Source organism: Dysidea avara, chromosome 6, assembly GCF_963678975.1.
Source record: "Dysidea avara chromosome 6, odDysAvar1.4, whole genome shotgun sequence".
NCBI classification, from domain to species: Eukaryota; Metazoa; Porifera; class Demospongiae; order Dictyoceratida; family Dysideidae; genus Dysidea; species Dysidea avara.
Window position 1 is genome coordinate 33,874,425 of NC_089277.1, and position 15,814 is coordinate 33,890,238.

At 39.4% G+C, this 15,814-nt stretch overlaps 2 protein-coding genes across 4 annotated transcripts in view; one reads left to right on the top strand and one right to left on the bottom strand.

Moving 5' to 3' along the window:
* The window catches only part of LOC136258597 (probable serine/threonine-protein kinase kinX), a 32,307-nt gene extending 20,446 nt beyond the window's left edge, over nt 1-11,861 (bottom strand). Inside the window, exon 1 of one of the 2 annotated variants that reach the window (XM_066051933.1) lies at nt 10,766-11,861. In XM_066051933.1, coding sequence (XP_065908005.1) covers nt 10,766-11,698 — 933 coding nt within the window. In that variant the 5' untranslated portion in view covers nt 11,699-11,861. The remainder of the gene's footprint in view (nt 1-10,765) is intronic. The other variant, XM_066051932.1, reaches the window with a different exon arrangement.
* Nucleotides 11,862-11,924: 63 nt separating this feature from the next.
* The window catches only part of LOC136258603 (syntaxin-binding protein 5-like), a 34,196-nt gene continuing 30,306 nt past the window's right edge, over nt 11,925-15,814 (top strand). For both annotated transcript variants that reach the window (XM_066051944.1, XM_066051945.1), the window contains exons 1-3: nt 11,925-12,051; nt 13,524-13,621; nt 14,539-14,620. In XM_066051944.1, the coding sequence (XP_065908016.1) occupies nt 11,956-12,051; nt 13,524-13,621; nt 14,539-14,620 (276 nt within the window). In that variant the 5' untranslated portion in view covers nt 11,925-11,955. The remainder of the gene's footprint in view (nt 12,052-13,523; nt 13,622-14,538; nt 14,621-15,814) is intronic.

A 15,814-nucleotide genomic window follows, 5' to 3' on the forward strand; every position in this document is an offset into this window, starting at 1 on the left:
CGTATCAATGCGGGATTTTAGCAAAATTAAATGCCCATCATCTGGCAACTAAAGTGTTGTAGCAAATCAAAACATGCTTTTGTTTGCTCTTTATAGGGCAATGAAGGCACTGAAGGGTCACTGAAAAGTTCAGTCACATTCTTGTCAAAACCACAGATAAACAACTGTGGCAATTTGCACACCTCCCTTAACTCCAAGTTATTATAACCAACCTGGGTGCAATCCCTGCCTAAGCCATAAGTTTTTTCACTTTTGTGACTTTTTTGTTGTACCTTTTTGTTCTATCTGTTCCATGCAAGTATCCATCTACAAACCCTTATGTAGCATTGGCACATATATATATATATATATATATATATATATATAGCTAACTGCCTTAAATCATAGGGACTCATATAGAACATCTACATCTATGTTGTAACATATAGGAGTGCACTGACATGGAAAACTGTTTGTTCAGATTTACCTCATAACTGCTGTTCTGTAAAATTAATAAGCAACTTGCATCATTGGACAGATACTACTGTGCATCTGGATAATACTGGAACTATGCAGATACCATAATTTACACTGAGGAACTGCGTATGACCACTTAAACCCCAGTGCGTGGGAGTATCAAAGCGCCGCGCTGGGTTATAACTACCATACAGCTAGACAGAGCGGTGCTGCTACTGTACGATATATTAGTTATCACCCAGTGATAACTAACTTATCACCCTGTTGCGGAGCCACTCAGTCTCTTTCGTGACATCATCATAACCACGAATGGCATTGTTTACCAATAGAACAAAGAGCCAAATAAGGAAATATTGATACAAAACACACCAATACAGCAATTAAAACTACCTAAATCTTACAAGAAAACTGTTAATCCTTTACACAATAACACTACAAGAATAGTACGTGACGATTTTTGCTCCAGCAATCACTCCCAACGGTCACTATGGTGAAGAACTAACTTACTCTAGCTTCATCGTTCTATCTTGGACTATGGTAGCCACTTGTTGGTCTTTATTTTTCTCTTGCACACCACGCGACACCACTATACCATGGCGAATCGTACCTGGAACCGCTGCTTCATAACACCGCCCTTCGCTACAGTTTGTAGGCAGTATGTAAGGTCTCTCTTGTGGCTACGAAGTAGAATCTCCACACAATTCGGACGAAATCTTGAGCACAGTGACAGGAACTCAAACCCAGTGTTGCCAGATGATTTGCTCCAAATGTTCATGTGAAAAAATAAATTTGTTCATAAAAAGTTCATAAATCCATAGTCACTTTCATAAATAGGTGGATCTCTGGGTTAGTAGGGCACTGAAGAGCAAAAAAAAAAAAAAAAAAAAAGGTTACCACCTAAAATTGCCAAAAGTTCATAAAAAGTTCACAGATTACTCCAGGTTCATAAAAAAGTTCATAGATTATTTCAGGTTCACAAACCAGCCAAAAGTTCATAAAAAGTTCATAGATTATTTCAGGTTCACAAACAAGACAAAAAGTTCATAAATCTATGAACTTTATTCACAGCATGGCTAGGGTCCGCAATCCGAAAAATCAACTTCTACAAATCAATCCCCCTACCATTGTGGGATGTTCATTGTAGTATCCCATTGCTTGATCCACCATGAAACCGGAGGCACGATTGTTGTCTTCACAGAAATATTGTTTTCAGTATTTCGCAAGATGCAAACTTTATTTTTAAAATTTCGTGCTCCACACATAGGACCGGATGAAACTTGCTACTTAGCCAAATGGTATCCAGAGTTGTTGTAGTTGAAAAGTACTCACAGAAATAAGTAAATGACTCGCTGGGTGCCCGGCACAGGGTTGCTTTCTTTGAAAAAACAGACAAAGAGATACGACGTTTCGAATTCAAACTGCCCTACCACCCATGCAAGGCAAGAGAAGCCAACTCTTCCTCATAGTGTTTCGATACGGTTGGGTGCATAGTCTGTCTATGCTGTTAGTTTGGAAAAGATCTGAGACTTCTCACCATCTGGGTGACGAACGTCAAAATTTTCTGCAGCATCAAAGAATTGTGTCGCGCTTTCTAGCCAATTCCAGTGCCTCTGCAGCCACAACAATCATCAATTATTAAACTAAAACTATGGCAAAAGATGTCCCTGAAAGTTTGGTAGCAGCGGTTGTCAATTATTATTTCATCCACGGCTTCCAAGCCTCGTTCTAAGCTATGCATCAAGGGAGGCAGCAAAATCGTCCAAATTTGACTTCACCTCTTACGCTCCACAGCGGCTTCAAATCTTCACTAGATCACCCTACATCACCATTATGCTGCAAAACATCCAAAAACAAACCGAAAAAAGCACATAATCTGTCATTTTTGATTCGAGCTGGGTGGAGCTCCTGGTATACTGCATCAGGAGGTTGTTGAGTGTATTTCTCATCTGGATAGTCATAAGGCGGTGGGGGTTGATGGAATTCCAGCAAAGTTTGTTAAGGCCTCACCTTTGTGCATGGCTGTGCTTTTGACTAAGTTAATTAATAAGAGTGTTTCTTCAGCTGTCTTTCCAGATTGTTGGAAATCTGCTGTTGTAACGCCAATTCCAAAATCACGCAATAGTTCATCGTTGTCTAACTTTCGTCCCATTTCAGTTTTACCAATCTTCTCCAAGGTATTGGAAAGAATTGTATCTAATCAGATGATTGATCATTTCAACAAGTATGATCTGTCCTCACAAAGACAGTCTGGCTTTCGTTGTGGACATTCAACTCAGGATGTTCTTCTGCATGTTTCCAATTCTTTTTCTGGTGCTATCGATCGTGGGGAATGTGTAGGCGCTGTATTTTTGGACCTAGCTAAGGCTTTTGATTGTGTAGACCATTCTATTCTGTTGCAGAAGTTGGGTTGTTATGGCTTTGGTAATAGTGCTCACTCATGGTTAAGGAGTTATCTGAATAATAGAACACAGTGAGTTGCATTTCAAGGTTGTTTGTCATCTAGTGGGCCTATTAAAGTTGGAGATCCCCAGGGTTCAATCCTAGGGCCCTTACTTTTATCTATTTATGTCAATGACTTGCCAAGTGTTATTTCTTTGTCTGACATTACTATGTATGCAGATGATACGGAGCTTCACTTTAGCCATGGTGACCTTTCTGTTGTGGAAAAAACCCTTCAAGCAGATGTAGAGAATGTTTCCACTTGGCTGGTTGTTAATAGATTCAAATTGAACGTGATTAAATCATTATGTATGCTCATTGGTTCCCGCCAGAGAATCGGAGGGCTGAATCTCACAATAATGTTGGATGGTGCTATCTTGAAGCAAGTTTGTTCTACTAAGTATTTGGGTGTACATTTTGATCGGCATCTCACTTGGCAGGTTCATGTGGATTATGTTCTTGGTAGAGTTAGAAGGAAACTTTTTGCTATGAATCAGGTTAGGCCGGCTTCCTCTAGAGTTCTGCAGTTGCTATATCAAGCTTATATTTAACGGTGTTGGATTATTGTGATACTGTGTGGTTATCATCAAATTCTAGTAGTACTTGTCGTTTGGAAAGACTCCATTCTAAGTTTACATCATCTTTCCATTCCTCTGATAACTTTAACTTCCGATCATCTTTAACTGAAAGGCGTACTTTTCACACAGCTGTACAGGTTTTTAAAATTCTCAACAAGATTTCCCCTCCTTATTTACATGGGATATTTTCATATACTGTGGATGTTACTGGTCGCTCTGGTAGAAATTTACACCGATTATTTGTTCCAAGTGTTAGAACTAATTATGGAAAACAGTCTTTGGCGTAAAGGGGTACGGCCATATGGAACAGATTACCTAAAGCACTATACAGTGCTAAAATTGTGAATGGTTTTAAAACATTATTTTGTACAATGTAATTCTGTTTTGTTGTGTATGTATGTACTTATATTGTATTGTATTTTTTTGTTGTGCTCTCAAGGCATAGCTGAAAAACAGCCTTCTTTGGCTGACTCTATTTTCCCTGATTAAATATCATTAAAAAAAATCATGAAATCACAGAAACACCAACTACTACTACTACCAAACGTTTTGATCCATCATTTATCATCATTCTAAACAAAATTAAGTGACCAGTGTGGTATCAGAAGTACTGGAAAGCACTTTGGTACCATTGAGAGAATCCCTTGAAATGACGCACGAAAATTTTGACGTTCTTCACCCAGATGGTGAGAAGTCTCAGATCCTATCCGGACTAACAGCATAGACAGACTATGCATCCAACCTTATCACATCACTATGAGGAAGAGTTGGCTTTTCTTGTCTTGGCTGGTAGGACAGTTTGAATTCGAAAATTTGTGTTTCGTTTTCTGCTTTTTGAGAGAAAGCAACCCTGTGCCGGGAACCCAGTGAATCATTTGCTTATTACTGTGCGTACTTTTTAACTACATTAACTCTAGATAATATCTAGCTAAGCAGCAAGTTCTATCCTGTTCTTTGTATGGAGCACGAAATTTAAAAAAATAATATTTGCATCTCAAAATACTAAAATCGATATTTCTGTGAAGACAACAATCGTGCCTCCGGTTTCATGGTGAATCTTGCAATGGGATACCACAATGAACATCCCACAATGGTAGGGGGATCGATTTGTAAAAGTTGATTTTTCGGATTGCGGACCCTAGCATGGCAACACTGCTCAAACCGGAACTTAATTTACTATCCGTAAACTTCTGCGCACTCCCGCGCACTGGGATATAAAACAGTTATATCCCGTATACTCGGATGATATCATTGTTATTACACTCGTCCTCGGCTCCGCCTAGGACTCGTGTAATAACAATGACATCACCCTCGTACCGGGATATAATGATTATGATTATTATTATTACTGAACAGTCAGCCCTGCTGGTGTGCTCAGATTTGCCCGAATACATGTAACACAATTACAATAATGATTGTAGTCCAGTTCTAAAAATGTCAGCATAAACAAGATCTACTGGTAAGGAGTTCCAATCATTAATTGTTCTTGAAAAATAACTATTTTGGTGTGCTGTGGTAGATACATGTGGTAAGATGTAGATATAACTATAACTTATTGTAACAATCAAACACCATGTTGATGAGTGTATTAATGAGGAGTCCATGGAACAGTATCAACCAGCATTGTAAGTGGGTCAGTACTGTTGACCCGTTTGACCCACTGACCCGAATAGTAATCCGGATGGGACCCGGATCTGACCCACATGTGACCCGGTTTAATTAAAATAGAGGCATGCCTCAAGAGCTAGATTAGAAGTCCACAAGTTCCATTAGTTAGCCCTGCATTTCTTTACACTATAGAAGGGATTGTCTGCAAGAAGTGAGTAGCTACGTAATGTCAAGTGGGTGTGGCTCCACGTACGTATTATCAAGTGGGTGTGGCTCCACTTAAGTCCACATGCAGCTACTGCAATTAAGAATTTCCAGAAGTTAGTTACCTACATTTCAAGTATAGTAACACAGATCTGGTGATGCCATGCATGCCCACAGAAAACAGCAGCTGATGCAATAGACGATATGCGCACTCTATTACTCGAACGAAAAATGATCAATTAAGCGTAGACGGTGCAAAACTCGACGGTAATGCAAAAGAAGTGTATGGCAAGCGAGATGGCCTGTCCTTAGCTCGAGTGGTGAGTTATTGCTCGAGCCGCATTTGCTTCCCATACTTTTGTATGGGACTTCCGCTTTTAAGTTACCGTCGAGTTTTGCGCCGTCTACGCTTAATTGATCATTTTTCGTTCGAGTAATAGAGTGTGCATATCGTCTATTCCAATAAGTGGGCGTGGCTCTACATACCCCGCACAGACAGCAAAGCATATTCCTGAATGGTGGGTGTGGCTCCACATAAGTTTCTTGAGTGTTTACAGCTGCTTTTCCACCAATAAAATCGAGCTTGTTAACTTATAGTTACACGTGATCTCATCCGGGTCAGACCCAGATATTCAGTGAAGTGGATAAGACCCACTTGACCCGGACAAAATGTGACCCGGATGACCCAGCCCACTTACAACGCTGGTATCAACAATTATGGAGCTTGTTAAAACAGAACTAAAACTGACTTGTAACTTCTGCTTTGAAGGATGCTTATTATTTCACTCTATGTACTTCAAAAATGGCATAAGGATCATGTACTTTAAAGCACTATTGATATGCATGCTACACAGCAAATATAGGACACTAATATTCATGCTTAGTTCCAAATAATTATATTAATTATTGTCACATTAGTTGCCCTGTATGTAAAGCAGGTACCAAATACTTTTGTTTGTTCTTTACAGCACGTTGAAGTCACTGGTAGGGAAAACACACTGAATAATCGAACTACATTCCTGTCAAAACCACAAACAATAAACTTTGGTGTTTTGTATCATTAATTTCAGCAGGATGGCATAAGGAAACCTCATGCTTTTTGTAAAAATGTGACATCACCATGTACTCTACATAGCTACATGAGCAATACTGGTGTTCAATGCTTGGTCCCTCTTCCTGACATCAACATGTTTAATGTCCTGCACATAGAGCAGGTACCAATGCTAGTATCTAGACAAGTACACTGAAAAATTTGAAATTTTCAACTGGAATAAGGACCATAGCACATCACCGAAACAAGCTGGAGTAGTGTGCACGATATTAAATCACAGTAAAACAATAAGAAGTGTTATATGTTTCTCTACTGTGCATTTCCATTATGGTATCTTAAGCACAGTAGGGACACTTCTTATTGTTTTACTGTGATTTAATATCGTGCACTACTCCAGCTTGTTTCAGTACTTTTTATCAATGTGCTATGTTCCCTATTCTAGTTGAAAATTCCAAATTTTTCTGTGTACTTGTTTGTTAACTTTTTTTGTAAATAATTATTATGTCTGGTGAACCCACGCATACCGCATCTGAATGGCACCGCACGCCCCAATTATCGTCTGAAAAGTTAAGTATCCATTACACTTTGTTGTCAGCTATGTTCAACCAGTTACACAGCAGCACGAAGCAAGAACTCTTTGAAAAGCGCCTCTGCTATAAAATAGCTGCTATGACAAATATGGACGATTTCTGTTAAGAAGGGAAGCCATCACGTGCTATCGCCAAATCAACACTTTTCGCTGTCAGCAAAGATGAATGGGACACAAAGGAGGACACTGGTAAATCCATGAAAATGCATTGTACGTACTGCAGTATGCCAAAAGGTACCTGTCGGGCCGATGCGACGTCGAACAGTGAAAAAATCAAGCCCGTAGCCTTAGCCGTTATTGAGTTATGCTTGTCTGAAGGCGTCAGTTGCTTAGTCAGTCAGTCACTAGAAAATTCTGTTAAATGTATTTTTTTATTCTGTAGCAACTTGTTGAAAGTGTTTCAGGTCAATCTGAAAGCTAGTTTGGGCTTAGTTTTACCTAACCAGTACTGCTTCATCGTCATCAGGGGGAATTGAGGCTGTTTTTTGGGTGATATTATTTTGTGGGCCATGCCTACTCCTTTGTGTTCTCTACTATACAGTACTATTGTACTGCATGATAAAGGTGTTTAGTGTTGTAACTATCCTACAAGCAATTTTAATACTGTAATGATAGCTGACTACTCTATTAAAAGTTCAATTGGTTTCTGGAAGGCAGTGATGCCTGCTCAGTATGAAAATTAATAAACACATTTATGGCTTGAACTGTAACCAGGAGCGATGTTTTCACGTTTTACTGCTTACACTCAGATGTACCACGTATTCAAAATTAGAACAGCAAAGACACAATGGTCACATTTTAGTAACCAAGTGGGTCAAAATTATTTTCCATTAAAGTTCATGTTTGTGTTGCAGTATCGTTTTACACCATCTTGTTTACCATTAGTAAATTTTGGCTGTGATTTTTGGAACTCTCATACATTTTAGCTACCGTATAGTAAAAAACTTTGGCGGTAAAAAAGTGTGATGAAACGCCTCTGTTGAAAAAATTGGCAGAAAAAACTTTGGCGATTGAAATAATGTTTGCCAAAGTTTTTACCACCAAAGGTTTTACTGTACGGTACGTACAGATAATGACAAGGTGTCAACTCATCGGTTAAGTAGTGTAGTAGGTAGGTAGCTAGCATTGTGCGTTGTTGTAGCAGTACTTTTGTAGCTACTTATCTTACTACATGCTAGCAAAGGCGTGCTTCGCTATCTCCTGCAATGCCAAGAGTGACTGTATTTACTTTTTCTGTGAACTCCAGTAGCAGAGGGAATCATGTATATCAAAGTATTTGGCCAAATCCATCGCGAGACAATGAACTAGCTGTCTTGCGAACGGGAAACCGGTTGGAAATGCTATCCCAAGGAGTGCTAGCTTACAACTGTGGGACACATTCCTAGGAAGATCTCCAAAGTCAGCACAATCTTTATTGCGTGGATGGTGGTACGAGCTGACCTTCATCTCAAGGTCTAGTTTAATACTCAATGATCATCTAAAATAATTGGCGAGAAAAACTTGAACGCTATTTGCCAAATTCGCCAAAGTTTTTTACTATACGGTACCCCTGTCACATGGTACCTACCTACCATCCAATTTAAGGCCGTGCAAAGTTAATTATGTGTTTCTGGTCCTACCAACCCCCCAAAACCGACCAGGCCCCCAGGCACCCCTCATAACCTTTCGTGGTACACTACATCGGACATTGCAGTATATGGCATTATAAGGAAAACAAAGTTGACTTATAAAGATAGTGCATCTTTATAAGAAAAGAGTGTGCAAGACATGAAAACCTTTCAACAGATATAAAATAGTATAAATTATTGAAAGGTGATTGCATAATTCATTCAGCAAATAAAAAGACTAGAAAGAGAACCAGAAACACTATAAACTGATATACATAGCATTGCACATGCAGACAATTGTAATTTGTAATACTAGTACATATAGATACATGTAGGATTGTACCCTGATTTATTGTGCACTATCATGTGAGAGATAATTGCTTACCTTCTGAGAAAACCTTTCCTACATGGTGGTGTTAGCAGTTACGTTCTAGTGTGATGGATCTACCAGTGCAGCAGAAGTCACTACTGACAGTCACTTCCTGTTTATTAATCCTTAATGCCACCATGAGGCATCCTTGAAGGTGGCATCATAATATCATTAGTGTACATTTTTACTCCCCTCCTCAGCGGTAGTAAAGATGCCTTATACATATTCCAGGTAAGTGACCTAACCAAACTAGACCTCCAAATATGTAAGTAGACTGTGGCACATACTTTAAGGCATGGAAAGCCCAGTGGACATTGCACTAAACCTTATCCGGTGTAAGTGATGAGTCAGCTGCTACTAAACCCTTTGTTTTTCTCCTTTTGTTGTTCTTATTGTTGCTATTTTTTTTCAAGAAACACTTACAGTAGTTAATTACTAATTCACTTGTCAATTTCATGCCCCACCCCATGGGGTGGGGGACTACAAGGGATTTGACAAATCGTGGTGTCAAATTCCCCACTACTAGGGCAAAATCGGCTGTCAAATCCCCACTATGCCCCCTCCCCCATATAGTAGAGGATTTGACAACACCTCAAGGTTGACTAAGTGCATATTTCATGCATGCAACTAGTAATAGCCTGGTATACACCTGTAGCTAGTAAAATTATAGCGAGTGCGATTTTATTGTTTAGAAATGCAACTACCGAAAATCAGTCATTGAATTGGACAACTGTCAATTGCCCCAGGGGTGGGGGAAAGAAGCAATATCAAATCCCCACCTGGGGTGTGGCGGCGCCCAGGGGTGGGGCATGAAATTGACAAGTGCATAAGCTAAAGAAGACAGAAACAACACTTATTGTATCAATCAAACACCATGTTGATGAGTGTATTAATGAGGAGTCCATGGAACAGTATCAACAATAATGGACCTTGTTAAAACAAAGCTAAAACTTGTAACTTCTGCTTTGAAGGATGCTTATTGGTGACCAGACTATTGAAGGGCTTATGGATGGTGATACTATTGAACACAAGTTAACCTAACTGTTGACACAACCATTACTATGTGTCACACACAAGAAGCTGCTATAGAGCAATGCAAAGACATAGCTGATCACTTGGTATACTAACAATGAGGTAGTCCACAAAACAACAGGTACGGCATAGTCTATCATATACCAGTCATATAACTCCAAACCCTGTACAGGATACCCAATAAGGAGGTAGAGCACAATGCCAGCTGCTGGAGCCATGGAAAGACACAGACCAAGAGCCTCTTGTGATTCATGCATATGTAACTTTTAAGCAATTGGTATAGCAGGATGTTTAAATGGTGAGATATCGATGCACTAGTCAAGAATTAAGTGTTCAATTTCAGCACACTACACACACACACATACACACACACACACACACATGCACACACATACACACACACACATGCACTGGTCTTTGTTCTTTATAGTTTTAGTGATGAATATTCCATTAGAGCAGTTCACTGTTCTATTAGATTACAAGAGGTATTTATAATTTTGACCCCTTCTTGTTGATTCCTAGAGAGAATAGCTTACCCATGTATGGTTTTGAAATTGTACCTGTAGTGTAGATTTCTAGCTAACACATGGTAAAACTTTGGAGGGGCTGGTACATCTGAACACTTACTTATGCACCCCCGTAAATCCGCCTTGTGAACATATGAAATCTTATTATAATTTCGTGTCATATTTTTGGAGCAAGTTTTGGCTAATACTGCACATTAATTTGTTTGTATAGCTACATTAAAGGCATGTGCCAGGAGGATACATACAGCACGTTTCTTCTTAATCTACATTTAAATAGGACACACTTTTATCTACTGATATCTACCTGAGCAAGCAGAGACAATGGATTCATATCCACAGCTGAAGGTTGATCTTCCTTCATCTTTTTCAAACTGTCACACACATTGTTAATGGAGGGACGTGAGTCTGGATCTTCATCTAAACAGGAAATGACCACTGGTTTAAGTTCTTTAGTCTCTTCTGGCATCTTGTCAATGTATGATTGTCGTCTCTCAACTTCAGTGAATCCCCTGACCTTCTTTGTCTTAGGATCATACTGTTTAACAGCTGAGGGTGTGGGCCACTCTTGGGTAATGGTGTGTAGCATTACTCCTCCATATGAGAAGACATCTAAAGAAGTTCCGTAATGTCCAGGCATGTCAACTTGTGCCTCAGGTGGCATAAAATCAGCCGTTCCTGGGACCTTAGTGAGTGACTTTTTGCTATCAGGTCTGACCACCTTAGCTACTCCCAAATCACTGATCTTAGCTCGTAATAGAGTTGACAAGAGGATGTTGTTAGATGACAAGTCACGATGGACAATTGGTGGCTTGTGGCAATGTAGATATCGCAGACCAAGTGACACGTCCAGTAAAATGGACAACTTGATGCTCATAGGAATATTCTGGTGACGCTCCAGTGTAGACCGTAAACTCTCGTCCATCTTCTCCATCACCAGGATGGGTATGGGTGAGCCGGGTTTATAATAGACACCCAAGAATTGTACCACATTGGGGTGGCGTAGCTCGGCACATTGTTGACACTCTCTTAAGAAGCTGTCCCTCACTCGCTGGAAACCTTCAGGACCAACGCCACGTACTAGAATGGAGTGTACTTCTTTGGCGGCACACGGCGTACCGTAGTAGTCGACTTCGAAGACTCTTCCATAAGCTCCAATTCCAATTTCTCTTCCAGTTTCTTTTACTCCATCGAGTATTAGACCAGTGAAACTTCCATCACCAATTGGGAAAGTGGCCATTGTATTTCAGAGTATTAAAGAAGCGCTGAAAATGAAACAAAAAATAAAAGAGGGGCGTGGCTCACGATTGCAAGAATCTCGCGCCTATAACTGCATGCAATTATAATTATTTGCTTGCATCACTGTAATAAAGTATAAACGCATTTGATGGATTAACCACAAAATCGTAAAGAATCACTTTCCTTACATAGAAGCTATAAAATGTTTGAGGCATCACATGACGTCTCAACGCGTTAATATATTAGAGACAGAAGACAATGGCAGCGAAGTGGAAGAAATTGATCGGAAAGACTCCAGATTACGTTGGGAAGATAAAGGATAATTTAGAGGGTCATCATTTCGCCACGAAGGAAGTTAGTTACACTGTACATTTCGTATCATTGTTTAAACCATTAACACGTACACTACCAGCCTCGTCATTACACTACTGTGATTTATTCAGTTTGTGACTTCGTATACTGTAATAAAAGTTTATGTGTTGAATAAAATTAACAGTACCCTGGGAGTGTATATTGTGGAGAAACAGTATTATATTATAGCCATACAAATTGTGTATGCGTACATCCTGTTAGTGGAAGTTGTGTATATGACAAATTGTAATGACTGTATTACAAAGGTCCCACCTCTGAGGACAATTTTATGGTACAATTATAGTTTGGTTTTACCTGATGATTGTATGTTATGAATTACCCCTGCTCTAGATTTGGGGTAGACATCGGCTTACAAATCTGGACCACATTAGCTACGTGTGTTTAGCTCACCTATAAGATGTCACCTGATACAATAGTGTTAAGTGTTATGGTGTAAAGTTGATAGGTTGTTGTATTTTTATAAAATATGTCAGTAAAACTGAAACTTTCTAGGGCAACTGTTTATTGAAGCTGATTATATTTTGGCTGAAACAGCTAAGGCTTCCAAGTTAATTGTGACTCTCCAATCAACAAAAACCATAGTTTGCACAATCATGTGTTTTAAGAAAATCGAAACTTAAAAATATTGTTGAAATTATACATACTACGAAGAAAAAATATGCAAGTGTTAAACTTAAATTAAACCTATACACCATCTTGTTCAGCTGCTCATGGAGAGTTCAAAAATATTTGTTTCGTTTCTGTAGTCCCAAGTTTTGTGTGATACGTACGTTTGTTTACAATGCAGTAGACATAAACAAGATTGTCATCATTTCTTCTATAAAACCTCCTTCACATGTGTATGTGCAGGACTAAAACCAGTTGATTTTCTATGAACATTTTAAGCCAAGTCCCAATGCTGTAGACTAATGCAGAAGCTATTGTTATGGCTATGAATGTTAACACCTGTAGTTATTTTCAGTTGTAGTTGCTGCACTAATTCATTTTGATATCCTTACTCTCCCTACTGTCTAGTGCTGTGTTTCCAAAACTACTCACAACAAAAAGCTGAACCTTTGGTTCATTTCTTGGACACTAGAGATAACGCCTAGAAAATAAAAGAAATTTGATGTGTTAACCTACATAAACTTCCTTGAGTAAAGGAAAAGTTCTAAAGTCTAAATATTCTTTTTATCTTTTTCTTAAAATTGTTCCAAAGATTCCAGACTATACAGTAATAGTACATATAGTGTAATATACTTGTATAAGTCAGAGGTGAATTGGTAGTGGATAGTGAATGTGGTGGATATTTGAGTATTGACCACTGAGGGTACATCCCTGATATGTTTAAGTCCCCACACTTTTTATCATACATCTCTGGACTCAACTCTGTCTGTTGTAGCCACCACTATTCTAATATCTCTGTATAAATTTGATGTGTATCACATGATAATCACATAATGTTCACATGATAGGTGTTCAGTCATGGCTTCCCACATCATCCTACTTCATTATCATATGATGTGCTCCAGTCACTGGTGGCTGTTGGTAATGACATGGGAACCATCAGAATATATCCTTTGATCTCTGTGTGTTGTGTGTGTGCATGTACGTAGTGTTGTGTGTGTGCATGTACGTAGTGTTGTGTGTGTACATGTAAGTAGTGTTGTGTGTGTGATGTAGTGTTGTGTGTGTGATGTAGTGTTGTGTGTGTGATGTAGTGTTGTGTGTGTGCATGTACGTAGTGTTGTGTGTGTGATGTAGTGTTGTGTGTGTGCATGTACGTAGTGTTGTGTGTGTGATGTAGTGTTGTGTGTGTGCATGTACGTAGTGTTGTGTGTGTGCATGTACGTAGGCGTGTGTGTGTGATGTAGTGTTGTGTGTGTGCATGTACGTAGTGTTGTGTGTGTGATGTAGTGTTGTGTGTGTGCATGTAGTGTTGTGTGTGTGATGTAGTGTTGTGTGTGTGCATGTACGTAGTGTTGTGTGTGTGCATGTACGTAGTGTTGTGTGTGTGCATGTACGTAGTGTTGTGTGTGTGCATGTACGTAGTGTTGTGTGTGTGCATGTACGTAGGCGTGTGTGTGTTTTGTGACCTCTCTCCATGAGACCTGGACAGTCCTCCTGAGGGTTACTAGCCCTGCCCAAGGAGGATTTGCTTGCACAAGACTCAATTGCCTGAGTGGTGCACAAGCATCCTAGTACTGGTTCACTGGGAGGCCATAGCTGTGTTTCACATTGCTGCCATAGGATTTGTGTGTGTGCATGCGTGTGTGTGTGTGTGTGTGTGTGTGTGTGTGTGTGTGTGTGTGTGTGTGTGTGTGTGTGTGTGTGTGTGTGTGTGTGTGTGTGTGTGTGTGTGTGTGTGTGTGTGTGTGTGTGTGTGTTGTTACTGTACGTACAGTCCTACACACATACATTGTTGTAGATATTATTATAACTGTATTGTCATGAGTTATCTGGTGAAGTTCCCTTAACACATTTCATTACATTTGGTAAGGCAGGTTTGGAGGTGTGTCTACAACATGACCCCAGTGTACCCATTAAACAACTGATCTTCATCACCAACAAGGTGACCATATTGGATCATGTGTTGTCACTTATTGTATGTGTGTTGTTTGGTACTGAGAGCCTGTGTATTATGGTAGAAGATGTTGGTTTAATTGTTATCATCCAGAGAAGGACCTTGAGTCAAACAGAATGTCGTATTGTTAATCAATACCACCTATTCCCTCAGTTACACATGTATCGATTTCATTTGTTATATCATCAAGTATACACACAGTGTACAATATAAGGGAAAATTATTGCTCGGACAGAATGGCCAATCAAAAGTAAATTTGATTGGCCATTTCTGAAATTGCATGGCCATAAGATAGAGGTGTACTATCCTAGTGTGCGAAGCACACCCCGCAGTGCAAAGCACAAGCCTTTTAGGGGGTCTGGGGGCATGCCCCCCAGGAAATTTTTGGAAAAGGATCACTCAGATTGAATCTGAGACCACTTTCAGCTATTTATCACTGAACTTTATGCACATGCATGTTATAGAGAATTAATTGTTTATTAGTAATACATGTACAAAATTTGTGTTGCTGCATACATATTTTACAAAAAAAAAACTATGAATCAACGTATTGTACAGCCAGTTTGTACACTTAGCTAGGCTAAATGCTTTGTTACAAGTGGTGTTAAGTCAGCACAGATTGAATTATCAACTAGCTATTGCTAAAGTTTCTCTTGTGAATAGCAATAGATCAAAACTTACTCTCGAACTTTCCGTGTGCAGAACACTTTTATCGCGTGACTTTCATTCCCCAGCCACTGGATCTCTACAGATTATAACCACGAAATGGCCATCTTATACTTAATATCGTACCTCCACTTCGCAAACATTACTTTCTTTTCTTCTCTTGGAAGGCGCCACTCGTGTAGTCAGTGTACTGATCGCTTCTTCACAACATCGACAGTAACCCACAATCGATAATTTGGGTAAATACGAGGTGCAGTGCTCTAGCTTACGCATGCGCATCGAGTCGATGCTTCGAAGGGATCGAGACTTCACGTAGTGATTAAATAGCTTCGGTAAGGAAAATGAACGATACGACAATAATAATAACTATAATATTACATGTTATAAAGACTAATAATAAAGAATTACAGTTGTAAAAAATTGGATCGGCACAAATGGCCAACCAACGGCTACATTGATCGGTCAACAGCATCACTTGGTTGGAAAATGGCCGAGGGCCGACCGTTATATTGTACT